The 15,142-nt window shown below is 35.1% G+C and overlaps 1 protein-coding gene across 1 annotated transcript in view; it reads left to right on the top strand.

Annotated features, from left to right (window-relative positions):
- UNC13C (unc-13 homolog C) overlaps positions 1 to 15,142 on the top strand; it is a gene marked incomplete at its 5' end in the record, with an annotated part of 578,171 nt that overhangs the window by 273,146 nt on the left and 289,883 nt on the right. The window contains one exon of the mRNA XM_081292419.1: positions 5,795 to 5,951. Within this exon, the coding sequence (XP_081148545.1) occupies positions 5,795 to 5,951 (157 nt within the window). The remainder of the gene's footprint in view (positions 1 to 5,794; positions 5,952 to 15,142) is intronic.

Genomic DNA, 15,142 nt, shown 5'->3' with positions numbered 1-15,142 from the left:
TTTTGCTATATTGTATGTGCTGTGCACATGCATGTGTATGTGTTTTGAGCTAATAACACAAAAATGTTTATATTTGCTTATTTTGGCAACTTGCAGGGTACCTTTGAATCCATATTTGCTGACCATCCAAGGGTTGTCAGCATCTACCTTCAACCTTAAAATGAAAAGACAAATCCCTAAACATTTTCCACTCTTTGCTGTATCCTTATTCAAATGAAGCTCTCCTTTAGACTGGGGAAAGATATTCATTCACCTGTTCCTTTGAGTAGGTTATCTCATACTTAGAGGACTTACAGTAGAGGGAACAATGTAAACAACCTTGAGTTTTTTCTTGCAGAACATAAACAGTAATAATATAATCCACAGGTTACACTGTTCCCAGTGTTCTTCCAGTCCTTTCCACTAACTAGTTCCATATTCCATTGCCCATTCCCTCACTGCATAAGCTGCTTTGCAACTTTGGGAATTGTATACTCTCTGATGGATACAGAATGAGAAGGTGTGGGAAATGAAAAATAGCTTTACTGCCTCTGGAGGCCATTACTATGGAATAGGAATTGATTGACAGCCTTGCTGGGCATCAGCCTTGGCCACATACCTCCAATGTAGAGGCCTACAATGAATGGTTCTTAGAAATATCCTCCCATTTCTCTTTTCTGGTAAATGTTTTAGAATTTTATATACTAGTTAGCCACGGGATATTTCTCAGTTTAGCCAGCTGCTCTAAAATTAGGGAAAAGTCCTTCCAGGTACCAAGAAATCTTTTGATTGGTAGCCTTTATTTCCAAAGGTATAGTGATTTTACATCATATTTGCTTTTCTTGGAAGTTTCCATGGGAGGTTTAGATGGATGACCTGTGCAGCTTGCCACCACCCATCATATCCCTGAGAATACCTCAATTATATTTTAATCAGAAAGTAAAATATTTCTGTCAGTTCTCTAAGACAAATACATGCCTAATGCTCTGGAAAATTTAAAGTACTGCTCTCAGCATACTGATGTAAAGTAGAATACTATTAACCTTCAAGTAGTCATCATTGTTATAGCATTACCTGCTATGTACTTTGGCCAAATATTCACAAGTAATTGGATGTGGTGATATTCTGTCATATTCAAGGTAACCAAGCATTATGTCCTGTACTATTTAACTCTAGATTAATACCTTTGGCTTATGTTGCTTTGTTTTCATTAAGAAAAAAATTATTCAATTCCTGGGTATAGGAAATCTCTGTACTAAATATGCACTGGATACAAGAACAATAAAGCATGGCCGAACTATTTCAGAAAAGCAGGTACATTCATCATATGCGACCTTGAAAAGAGAGGGAGTTGATTCAAAGGAGAGGAAATGAGTTTGCCGAAAAGATGTCTGTATTCCCATGTTAATTACTGCATTATTCAAAATGATCAAAATAAAGAGTCAACCTGTGTCCATCAACAGATGAAGAAAATATGGTATATATTTAAAATGTAATATTACTAACCCTTTAAAAAAGAAAAAAATCCTGTCATTAATGACAATACAGTTGACCCTGGAAGAGACTGTGTTAAATGAAAGAAGCCAGACAGAGTAAGACAAATACTACATGATCTCATTCATTGTGAACTCTCAAAAAGTCAAACTCATGAAAGTGGAGAATACAATTGTGGTTATAAGGGGCTACTGGGAATGGGAGGGTTGTGAAGAAGTTGACCAGAGGATACAAAATTTCAGTTAGATCACAGGAATGTATTCAAGAGATCTATGGTACAACTATAGTAAATAACAATGTATTGTGTTCTTGAAAATAGCTAAAAGAGTAATTTTAAGTATTCTCATCACATAGAAATGATACATGTGTAAAGCAGTGAACATATCTTGAATCAATCATTCTATAATGTGTGAATATATATACATATATATCACCATAAATATACATATATAATTTCAATTTGTTGATTGAAAGTAAAGAAGTAATGCAAATTAGCATAGCCACTATGAAAAAATAGTGTAGAGGTTCCTCAAAAAAATTAAAAATATTGTCACATATGATCCAGCAATCCCACTACTACATATATGTAACCAAAAGAAATGAAATGTCTGCTCAAGGGATATCCACACTCCCTTTTGTTGGAGTTGGTTGGAGTACTAGTCATGAAAGCCGAAAAAATGGGAAACAACAACAATGGAAGAGTGAGTCAAGGAAATGTACTTGTACCCCATTGGATTACTTACTGCTCAGTTGTTTAAAAATTGTTGAAAACCTGTCATTTGTGACAACATGGATGGAAATAAAGTAGCCACAGAAAGACAAGTGCCACATAATCTCCTATGAATATTGCCAATGTCTTGGCTTGGCACAGAATCACGAGCCACCACACACCTTGTCGATTCAAACAGCAATTCTTTATTCCCGAACTCACACCGGCCTCTACACACGTTCTGGGGCAATCCCAGTTCTCCTCCGCCCAATTCCCCTACTCCAGGAGGCTTTTTTCCAATATACTTTCTGAATCTCACGAGAACTCAACAGGAGCTCAGGCAGCAGGAACGCCCTAATCCCAGCAGCAATAATCTTCAACCTCCAACTTCCTTAAAACCCCTATTGTCTTAAACCGGGAACGTCTTAAACTTGTCTTAAACCGGGAACGCCCTAAACCCAAGGAGGGGGATACTTCCTCAAACCTGCAGGATACACCCTAATCCTGGATCCACCCTCGTCCTTGAGCAGGGTCACCTTTCATGCAATGTCAACAGTGAAATCCATTTAACATGGGGTACGCTAGCAAGGAAATTTTGATGCGTCATTCCTACTTGGCAATGGCCCTCAGCAGAATATAGTAAATAAACATGTTGACTTCATAAACATTGAAAGAATGGTGGTTATTAGAGGCTGGGCAGAGTGAGGAAGGAGGGATGGGGAGAGGTTGATCTATAGGTGCTGTTAGATGGGAATAGAAAGTTTCTGTGTGCTGTTGTGCAATAGGATGGCTAAAATAATAATCTACTGTTTATTTCAGAAAGCTAGAGGATTTTTAATATTTTTACCATAAAGAAATAATACATGTTTGTGGACTATGGTATGTTAAGCTGACTTATACATTACACACTGTATATGTGTATCTAAATATCACATGGCATACTAACAATATGCAAAATCTTAAAACTTATTTAAGTAAATTTAAATTAAAAAATAGAAGACAAGGAGGAGTATAAATTTAAGAAGGTTTACTTAGTGGTTAGAAGAAATGGTTCTTATTGCCTCAGCTTTATTCCTTGAGCACTCTACTAGCTTTAAGATCTTGGAGGAAGCAAGTTAGGAAAGGAAAGAATATGTTTAATTACAACAAATACAGGAAAGATGGTCAGACTTCAGAAACAACAATAAAAGTTATAATGACAATAATATTAAAAATAACAACAGCAACAAGCAAAACCAACCAAGTATTTAAAGAAAAACAAACTGTAATTCCTATGGTCATTTATTTAGCATGGTGTTTTCATGCTGTTCCTTGGAAACAGCAACTTTCCCACCTGCTTTTCACATTTTGAGATCATAATAGATCTTCACTTATAACATGGTCAAAATGAAGTTTAAAACTATTTTATAAGGAAAGTCTATTCAAGGTTTTTGGAGATCAGAAGTAAACAGCATAGTTCTATGACATTTGGATCATCTCGAGCTATAAATTTTTTGCTCCCCCCACCCTTCTTTATGAGAAGAGTTTATCCATGTTGGAAGCAGAGCAGGAGTGTCAATTTTCACTTTATCTCCTAAATTGTTTTTCTGCTTTCAATACTTACTCATCTGAATCCATCTATATACCAATTTCAAAGACATTTTTCATGATTCATTCTCTAATACTAATACCCTTTGTGAAGACTAAGGTAAACACTAAAACTGTTGCAAACCTCTAGAAAAAAATTCTAATTTTAATAAGAAAAAAATCATAGCTGCTTCTAAATCAAAATTTTTTTTGGTTTTTAAAGAAAACTTTAACTTGTAAACCAAAGTTTGGCTTCATTGTTTTCTCAATTTCTCTATGGATAGTATACATTAACAGTAATGATAAATGCATAGCAGAGATTGTGTTCAACTAAGTAACATTGCATGCATTTACCGGGCAGTCTATCATCCACAAATTTTCATATGTAACCTTTAAATTATTTGCTAAACCTCCTATTTTAGTTGTAAAACATTGCTCTGGAACACCAAAAACATAATTTCTTAGGGTGCTTTCATCATGTATTTATTTATGCTTCAAAATATCATGTTATGCACGATAATATATACAATTTTATCTGTCAGCTTACACAAGTGACCTATTAACATTTACAGAAAATTTGTCTTAACCAACATGAGGAAACCCTGCAGGTTCTGGGTAATTAATACCACCCTTTGTATATCTTAACAGTTTGACAATTACCTTTGATGTTATTATATCCCTTTTTTCTCTGTATATCTCTTCCTTTGGCATTTTCCTTTCACAATCTTCCATACCATTGTATTTAAGCATTGCATATTACACAACCATGATTTAAGTCTAACAATTTTAATAACATGATTTATTGAAAAAATATGAAATACGATGGCATCTCCAGGCCTAGATTTTTAGATTTTCTTCTCAAAAATAATTTTATATTATTGTGATAATCTTAAATATTATAAAAAGTTCAGTATATAATGAAATTGCATTCTATATCATTTATATTAAGAAGGTAAGCAATCACTAATGATTTCAATCCAGGGTTAAATTACATGTCATGTATTTTGTGGTATAAATATTATTTCTGCCTCTCAAAGATCCATGTTTAATGTTTTAATTTTCATTAGCTGGTATTAGGAAAAACTGGGTGGCAAGATAACCTGGCTGAGTTCCACGAACCATAGTTTTTAGGAGTACTATCCACTTACTTGTGTATTTACATTCGGTGTGGCTTTTCAGTAGTTAAAGTGAAAGATGGCTAGGTGGAGGATAAATTACTAAGATATGAGAGGAAAATAGGATCAGATTATATACTGAAAATTTCTTTTCTCCATGAATATTTGATCTACTTTTCTACTTTTATCATAAGCTCTGCTTTCAATTTCCAAATCTTTTGTTATAGTTCAAATGAAACAGGTTTCCTTGAGAGAAGTAACAGAATTGAACATTTGATGCTTTTGATGATTATAAATGCTACTATTATTCAGGGTTTTAAATATATGGTTTTTAAGCAGAAAGCTGGCATAATTCAATGTGTTCTCACTATTAATCTATTTGTCTAATTATCTCCTGTCTGTAAAAAAAAAGTTCTCAGAAAACAGAACTGCTTATAGAAGATAGGCCTTTCTGGAAAAGCTCACAGACTAGACTCAAGTCAGATATGTAATTGAATCAATGTGTAGTAAGAGGAAGGCCTCTTGCTATTTCAATGAGAGGGAAATACAAAGGCAAAATTTAGCTGGAATATGGGATTTCAGGAACTGAAATAAAGGGGGAGCATTAAGTGAGAGAGAGAGATTTCTTTGGCATTTCTTTCCAGGAGTGCTAAATTCCACTGGAAGCACTTTAGGGGTAAACACACAACATTCTTAGAGTTGAAAGGAATCATACACAACCCTGTGTCAAATCATATTCTGATTAAGCAACTTCATATTTGTGAATGAGAAATTTTCAAAAGTTTTAAATTGTTTTCTCCTTCAATTTGACATGGTAGGAGTTTCTTTTTATAGATACAGCTGAGGAATGATTTAATTGCTGACAATAGAAGAGGTGCTGTTATGTGAATTAGTGTGTTTTTAAAGCACTTTATATTTTTTCATCTTGCAGGCACTTTTCCTGTCTGTCTTCTAAATACATGTGCCCTGGTGTTCCTGCTGTCATGAGCACCTTGTTGGCTAATATAAATGCTTTCTATGCTCACACAACAGTTTCGACAAACGTACAGGTTTCTGCCTCAGATCGATTTGCTGCTACCAACTTTGGTGTAAGTATTATTTCTTTTTTTTCTCAAGTGCTGGGGCTCAATCCCAGGACCTCACACATGATAGGCAAGTACTCTCCCACTTAGCTACATCTCCAGTCCAGTATAATTTCTTTAAACTTTAAAATTCTAAGTAACCTATGCGAGTTACATTTTAAAGGGACTGTGGACTCAAAATATTCTTCAAATATATTGCATAAAGGATAACTTAGGAAATGTCTCTAGTATAATGGACTATAGCTCAAGATTCATTTGAAACACTTTTAGCAAAATAACTTTATTTGACAGTCAATAGGAATCTTCATTAGATTGAATCTCCATATCTGGAATGATCTTTTCCAATGAGGAAAACATACATTCTGTAAGAAAAAACATACTGAAATTCTGTAGGTGATTTTCCATGTAAGCAAAGGTAGGATTTACCATCTTTATATACAGTTCTCTGGTAAGTATTAGTTTGGCTGCCTTCTCTGGAGTCTGGAAAGCTCCATTTGTACTTCCTACTGGTACTATTAGTACTGCTAGGCAATGCTATGTCTTCTAAGTAAGAAAATAGTAGCTGTATAAATAGCCCAAGAGAATTACCTGTACCTAATTAAAGTGGTCTGCCTGAAGTATTGAAAAGCATCAACAACACATGGAAAGCAGAAATGCAGGAATACTAAGAAGTCTAGGTTACACCCATTGCTGAAACTCATTCTTTATGAATGTAATAAAAATTAAAATTGACAAGTCTGGAAATAGGATGTAAGCTGAGAGTAATCCCAATAAGATGGTAAGAATCTAAACTAAGACAGAATTGGTGGAGACTGAGAACAAAGGACAGATTCTGAGGTTTTCAGGGCATAAAACCAGCAGCATCAAGAGCACCCGATGTCTTTGGGTTGTAGCCAGTAAGGGGATGAAAATGTGCCTGGTAAGATTCCAGGGTTTCTGGCAAGGGCCACTGGGTAGGTAGTAGTGCTGGTTAGTAGTTCTGTGAGACACGTTATTCTTAAAATTAGTATTTAGGGCAAACACTATAAGAAATTATAAAATGTAAGAAAACAACATAATATTTTTAGTGACTTCCTGATTTTATTTTCATAGAGGAAACTAAGATCCATTATGGGAAAATGATTTCCAAGATACCATAGTTGTTATATCCACTGCACTTCCAGTTTGGTTCACTGAATATATTTTTATTGAATAATGTTGTTACAAATCAAGTTTTGGAATATGTATCACAGAATAGAACCAACTGAGGCACAGAAAGTGAAAGATTAAAACCCTATCAGAAGGAAAATGTGCTCCTGTGTTTACTCTTGTTCTGTGCTTTTCATCAAAGAGTGTATTGCCATTTAGTAACAAGCCAACAGAAATACTAATACCAGAGAACACTTTTCAGGCTAGGAGTCATAAAATTTGAGATTTTATTGTAATTTACCAAGTCAATTCATCTAAACCTGAATTTCTCCATCTGCTCAATGAATATAATAGTTCTTGCTCTAACACGTTTCTCAAATTTAACATAAAAATTAAATAAGATTTAAAACTGGTAACCTAGTGTGTCAAATTTGAAAGTGAAAGAATTAAATAAAGTATGAGGACCCTCCTGCCCTACCTCTAATATAAATAGACCACAAGCTAACTTTGTTAGACAGATGACTATTGTAGGACCTGGACCAAAATGCATCCAGTTCATCAAAATAGTATTATGACCAAATGCCAGATCACAGAACACTTTTGCTGTAAAACCTCATCTTTGGTAACAGAACTCATTGTCTTGGGATTTCACCTATAACATAAAGCATTTTGTGTTATGAAATTGTTTTGCTTCTGACATTCTGCTGGTGTGCATTGTGGGGAATGAGCCAAACCATGTAGAACACTGAGCCTTTTTACCTCTGAGAAAAAAAGATGTGGTGATATGATTAATACCTGCCATAGAAGCTACCTGGAGGGAAATTAGATAACATGCTCTTTTTCTCCATGCTGACTCACAGAAAAAAAAAAGCAGATTGATTTCAGTATATTTCAGGTTTCAGTGACAACATGGTTATAACAAACTTCATTTTGTAAATCAAATAACTTCTTATAGAATAGGGATACAAAAAGACATTTTGATCAAACTATAGCTTGATAAATTGGTGATTTGGCATGTAAATTTTTATTTGTCTCTAACTGTTGAAAATAATGCTATTTGCTAAGTTAAATATATTACATATAGTAACTCCCACCTCCACTTTGGAGCCCCAGATTTTTATTCCACCTCAATACTGAAGCTAATACATGACTTGGGGCCCAGCGACAATCACGTGGTCCTTTCTTTACTTTTCTCAAAGCTGTGACCCAGACATGTTAAGGCTTATGGAAAAAAAGCAAAAACTAAACTAGTAGAAAAATCTTTCTTAAGATAATTGTTGAAACAAACAAATCCTTAAGCAATCCATTACTTTCAGAAATGTAGACTTTTTGCATATAAATGTTATTTAAGTTGTGGTGTGAATGAAAATGCTCAAGAACAAAAGAAGGACAGAACCTTGGGTGTACAGAGCAAGGGCAAGCAAAGCTTCCTGAGAAAAGTGGCTAGAGAGAATGATGAGAGGGATGACAAAAATGTGACATTATGACAGTGGAGATGAATTGAGGAAAAGGGGAGGCCACTGCTAACTGTCATTTTAGGTAGTTTAACTAAGATGGGAAAAGAAATGAATGCATTGGATTCAGCAAGTAAGTCACTTGCAAAGCAGTTAAGGCTGAAGGCTGGTCTCATGGGTTGCTTAGTGAATGACATAGATGAACGGTTGTATAAATCAGGATTCATGTATTCACCAAAATATAAGGAGAGTTTGTGTAATTGAATAATATTTATATATAATAATAAAAAATGGAAAAAATGCTACAAAACTTGACAATATAATTCCAACTTTAAAGCCACACCCAGGATTAGACTGAAAGGAAATGTATAAAATGCCAACGATACATCCATCAGTTAGAATTAATACTGGTATTTTGTTGGTATTGTTTTGAAACCATTTTTACATTTGAATTTGAAATTTTTCTTTATTGAATTTGTATTAATTTTATAATAATGTGAAAAGCCAGTAAATGAGAGAAAAGAAATAAAACTATTCTTTCTTCCAAGGAAATTAGAAATGAAGGAAAAATGAGAAATTGGACAAGAACAAGAAGATTTTTGTCTTATAAAAACAGATTTTGTTTCTACTTTCTGACAAAGTTGGGTATTTTAAATTCTTTAATGAGATAGATTTAGACATTTTGGGGACTGCTAGGAAAGGAGCTAGAGCATGGTTCACATTTACCATGAGGGAGAATGAGTGGTAAGGTAATATCACAGAGGAGAAATAAGGAAGTGGTCAAGAGGTCAGAGGCAGAGGCTGTCCTTTAGAACAAGACAGGATGAACTCTTTTCTAAAATTTGAGGAAATAGTATGGGGGTCCTTGCAAGGAACAGTAAGCTTTTGATAGAGGAGTGCAATTTTTTTTTGATTTTTTTTATTGGTTGTTCACAACATTACAAAGCTCTTGACATATCATATTTCATACATTAGATTGAAGTGGGTTATGAACTCCCAATTTTACCCCAAATGCAGATTGCAGAATCACGTTGGTTACACATCCACAATTTTACATAGTGCCCTATTAGTAATTGTTGTATTCTGCTACCTTTCCTATCCCCTACTATCCCCCCTCCCCTTCCCTCACATCTTCTCTCTCTACCCCATCTACTGTAATTCATTTCTCTCCTTGTTTATTTTCCCATTCCCCTCACAACCTCTTATATGTAATTTTGTATAGCAATGAGGGTCTCCCTTCATTTCCATGCAATTTCCCTTTTCTCTCTCTTTCCCTCCCATCTCATGTCTCTGTTTAAAGTTAATCTTTTCTTCCTGCTGTTCCTCCCTACTCTGTTCATAGTTGCTCTCATTATATCAAAGAAGACATTTGGTATTTGTTTTTTAGGGATTGGCTAGCTTCACTAAGCATAATCTGCTCTAGTGCCATCCATTTCCCTGCAAATTCCATGATTTTGTCATTTTTTAGTGCTGCGTAATATTCCATAGTGTATAAATGCCACATATTTTTTTATCCAAGAGTGCAAATTTTTTAATCTTCCCTGTAGTTGACTGCAAGGACAAGGAAAGCTCACCTACAAAACTAGGGCTATACTGTGGATGCTGAAGTGAGGGAGGGAGGTAAAAGTTTTGGTGTGCTATTGATGGGAATACAAAGAGGCATGTTTCGTAGGCATGGAAGAAGACTTTGTAGTAAAGGTAGCATTTGCTATTGGGCACTACAAATTTGTTGTCACAATAATTCATGTGTTGCAAGGATTTGTCAAAGTTTGTCAGAATTCTGATGGATAGGCTGAAGTTTTGCAGAAGAGAGGCAAAGGGTAAAGTAATTTTTAGGTAGACAGTGCTATGAGGAGAAAAGCGATTCACCATAGGGTCTAGATTTGGTAAGTGGAAGCAGGAGAGGCATGAGGGGGTGGGGTATGTTTGGAAGGAACATCATGCTTTTCAGTTAACATTTCAAAGGGGAAATCTGGAGTCCAAGTATTATTTCTGCAAACAAGTTGAATTGTTGAAAAGTGAATGTGAAGAATGGTATGCCACTGGACCATACCTGCCCATAAGAACTGACTGCTCAGTTTTCAGGAATGTTGAAAACTGGCTGTTAAATACAGGTATCATTGAAATTGAGAATATTTATAGCATAGAAACTGATAAATGATAAAATCAAAGCCTTTGGCTTTCAGAGAACCAGTTCACCCACTCAGCATTGAGTAGAAATACTGTTTTGAGTAATGATCAAAGCATGTTATTGGAGAAAATGTTTTCATGGGCATGAAAGAAACTCCTGGGTAGATCACAGGTTGGAAAGGGAGAAAATTCCCTGAGGTGGTTGTGGTGATGGTTCATCAATATTTTAATTTTTCAGATATCCTTAGGAAATATTTTTAGTGAGTTATTATATAAATAATTAAAAAAAATTAGTAAAATGAATGTTTATCTAGTTCTGTTTTTTCCCTGAGTGTATACTCTCTCTTTGACATAGCCACTACTAGGCAAATACAAATATACTAATAAGTATTTATTTGTATTATACATGTTCTTTCTATGTACACTTATTCTTTCAAGGCACATTTATGTGGTACTTCATGAACACTACTATGGCAGGTAATAGAAATATTGAAAGATAAATGTTTACTCTTTGGGGCTTATACTCTAATAAGGTAATCACATAAACAGGTAAAAACAACCATAAATCTCTCTCAAAATGTAATAAGTCCCAAAGGAGTTTATACAGTACTCACAAATGCTTTGAGATTAAAGAGGAACAGATGACTGATTCTCTCCAGGAACTCAGGGAAGCTTGTCAGAGGAATGATGGATAGTATTTTCAAAATAAAAGATGTAGTTACCATATTCTTAGGAATTTATTTGAGTAGACCAGTAGAACTAGAAACACAAAATAAGTTCAAAAAAGTGTAGGATGCAGCCTACCTATTGAGTAGGACAGATAGAGTAAGAGATGGAAGTTAAATAGGAAGTTTGGTTATTGAATTGGCATGAGATTATTGAGGACTTTACTGCTCACTAGAGTGGTCTTTATTCTTAAGATATAGGACATAATCATATAAAATTTCTAATTGAGAGTGATCACTCTGTAGAGAAAATAGGATATGTATGAGACAGGGTTCAGTTGTAGTAATAGAAGGCATCCTAGCCAAAGTAAATAGAAAAGAACTTAACAAAGAGAATTAGATGTTTAAAATATCATATGAAGGACTGCAGGAGGATCACTCCATAATAATTTGCAGAGTATCCAGAATATCACAATGAACCTGATTTTCAAGATACATTGTAAGGTTTTTTTTTTCAAGACACACTTACAAACAGAAATGTAGGGAACCAGAAGACTGCCCCTATTGTTAATGCAACCATCTTTTCAAAACCACAAAGCTGGTGACAAAAGACTGGAAAACAAAAGTCCCCATAACTTGACTTAGTAGCAAAAAAATAAGCCATATTGTAGGCAGTGGGTCCCCATCTCAGACTTGCTTCCTAAATAGAGTTGTCAATGCACATGCATCCAATAGGTAGAAACTAAGGTAATTATGACAAACTAATGCTAAAGTAAGAGAGAGAGTGGCGTATAGTGTTTCAGCCAAGGGGAACCACAGAGCAGTAAAGAGGAATGAGTAAACAGTCTTTGGAATTGAACACAGGAGGACTAAATGGAAGTTAGGGAGAGGGATGATGTTCTAGTGCTAACATGGCAATGTGCTGCTGAATCTAGAAAATAGTTTACAGGGAAAATGTGGTGTTGCAAAAGAGAATGGTTATGGGAAACATTTTGGAACACATGGTTTTTTTGTGACTTGCCAAAGGATTAGTGTGGGTAGAGGCAGTGTTACCTGAACCTTCTACAGTTTGAGAGGATGTTCTTTATGAAGAATGCAAACTTTCCATTGGAAATTTTGGTTAAAATTAGTATTTAGGGCAAACACCATAAGAGATTACAAAATGTAAAAAAGCAACATAATATTTTCATTAACTTCCTGATATACCTCTTTTTTATTTTTCTATAGTTTGGAGGTATCCATTTTTCTTTGTCATTTTTACATATGACAAAAGTTCTAAGAACTTGTACAGAAAGAAAAGAAATATAATTCAGTTTTTTATCTAGTAGAGTTGATAAAAAGATTGATAGCTTAGAAAAAAATTGTTTTAGCTTCACCATTCATTGATAATGACACAGACATTTCAATGCCTTTTCTCAAATTTGGGAAAACATTATTATATTTTTTTATACATGATGTTAAAGAAAAACAGCCCGCAACAAAATTAAACAGGTAAGGATGACTTTATTCAAGGCAGTTGCAATAGAAGTGAGAGACCAGACCTCAGTCTATATCAACTCCACTGAAACAAAGGTGGGAGGGTTTTAAGGGATGGGACACGTTAGAGGGGATATTCTTCAGGCTCTGAGGTGAGAGGCTTGATAGATTTTTCATGATGAGCCTTTGTGTTTGCTAATGCACATGCATCAATGTTAGGCTCATACCCTCCCAAGGAGACAAGGAGATAGGAATGCTCACTCCTTGATGATTACATTTCAAAGAGATGGCTGCTATTCTTTCAGAAAGATATTCATGGATTAAAAAGTTTATAAGAGGCTTTTTAAAAAGGTTTACATATCAAAGGGACAAAGAAGGAACATATACTTACAAGTTTTCCAAAGAAAATTCTCTAAGAAGAGGTTGGTCAGGGCCTAGATTTAGGAAGAAGCCTGTTTAAAGTCTAGCCAAGCTGAGGGGAACCTTAAGTGAGTGAATGGTAACAAGTTAGTGATTTCAGTTCTTCCTGTGAAGGAACTCTAAAGACACTGAATTGATGAAATTTACTAATTAGTTTGAAATTTCAAACATCCTTGTAGTGCCATTTAATCATTTTGAAGTATCTGTTGATATCAGTGTTAATCTCAACTCAGCAAGAAATGCAATTTCCACTATGTTCATATGATCAACATTAATTGAATTATCAAAATTTATTAAAACAGCCCATGAATGACTTCTATTTGAAATATGTCTCTTTGTGATGAGTTTATTTTTGGCATGATCCGGAAAAAATGTTAAAATTTGCTAATCAAAGAATACTGTTTAACTTATTCCTAAAAATTTCACAAAAACCTAAGATCTCATGAATAAAATGGGTAGGGATTTTCCCAGGGACACTGAAGCAGGTGAGGGCTCAGAGCTTGAGCATCATTGATTTCTGCCTCAGTTAACCCCTGTTGTTGGAGAAAGACAGAGAGAAAGAGGGTGAAGGGAGAAGTTGTCATAGTGCAGAGGTTTTCATACCTCTTCCTTTCTAGAGCTTTTCTTTCTACAGTTCCCAGGATCCTGGGGAAAATTTCCTGAGCATTTTGTCCAGTAGCAACTGTCTTTCCTCAGGTCAAAATCCTCCCTCTATCCATGAGCCCAATCTGGTGGCTCTGTGTGGCCCATTAAATAAGAATGGTTTTTACATCTTTAAATATTGAAAAAAAAATCAAAAGATTATTATTATTTGGTGACATGTGAACATTATATAAAATTTCCATTTTAGTGTCATTCATGAATAAAGTATCATACCCATTTATTTATGTATTTTCTATAGCAGCGTATCTTGCAGTATCGGGGCTGAGTGATTTTAACAGGGGTCCATGTTACCTTTTGAATATAGCCCTTACTGTTTATTTTAAAAGGGACATTTTTTTTCTTCTTCTTCTCTCTCTTCCCCCTGTTCTCTAATCTGGGGGCTGAGAACAAGATTACCTTGCATTATCTGCTCTACACAGGAAGGAGAGGTCTCTAGAAGATCTAGGAAGTCACTCTCTCTCTTGCATGAGTGAATTTCAACACACCCTCAGAGTGCACCTGGGAGCCCCTGCCATGGCACACCTGGAATGAGGCCTTTGAATAGCTTCTTTAAAAGCCCTCGGTTTTCCTTACTGACACAACCACAGCCTCTGGGACTGGAGTCCCCTGTGTTTCCCCTTTGCTAGCAAAGCAATAAACCTCCATTTTGCTTTTTCTCAGAACTGTGTCCTCATGATTAAATTGGCATGAATTGGCATCCAGTACAAGGACCGAGCTTTCAGTAACATAATTATGACAGTCCCCAAAGTAAAAAAAAAAAAAACAACAACATTTTCTTTCTAGCCTTTTGTAGACAGTTTGCTGACCCCTGGCCTACTTAGTCTGATCAGCAAATAAAACATACATTTTTGATAACTGATAATATTTAGTATTATAATTGATTTGCCTCCTACTAGACATATGTGGCCTCTACCTAATACAAAGAACTGAATAATGTGACAGTTTCCAATATGGTGACATGTCCCCGAGGGGAAACATGTTTTAATCACTCAGTCTTCTTTACTCCTCAAATCATGCCATGCAGACAGTAGGCCTCCTCTGTTCGTGCAAAGGCAATCTCGCTCTAGTTAAATAGAAATATGGTAAATAAAATTACATCTCAAGCTGTCCCTGCTGTTGAAGAATCTCTTTGAAAATTCAATCAGCACCACACTTTTAATTTCATATCATCTGATATTGTTTGGAATTCTTTGACAACAAGCCCAGCAGTCTTCTCCACAGCTTTCAGTTTTCCTTGAATGTAAATTTTCCAGCTGGGCCC

Source organism: Spermophilus citellus (assembly GCF_964194105.1).
Source record: "Spermophilus citellus genome assembly, chromosome: 4".
Lineage (NCBI taxonomy): Eukaryota > Metazoa > Chordata > Mammalia > Rodentia > Sciuridae > Spermophilus > Spermophilus citellus.
This window is presented reverse-complemented; position numbering and strand designations above follow the sequence as displayed.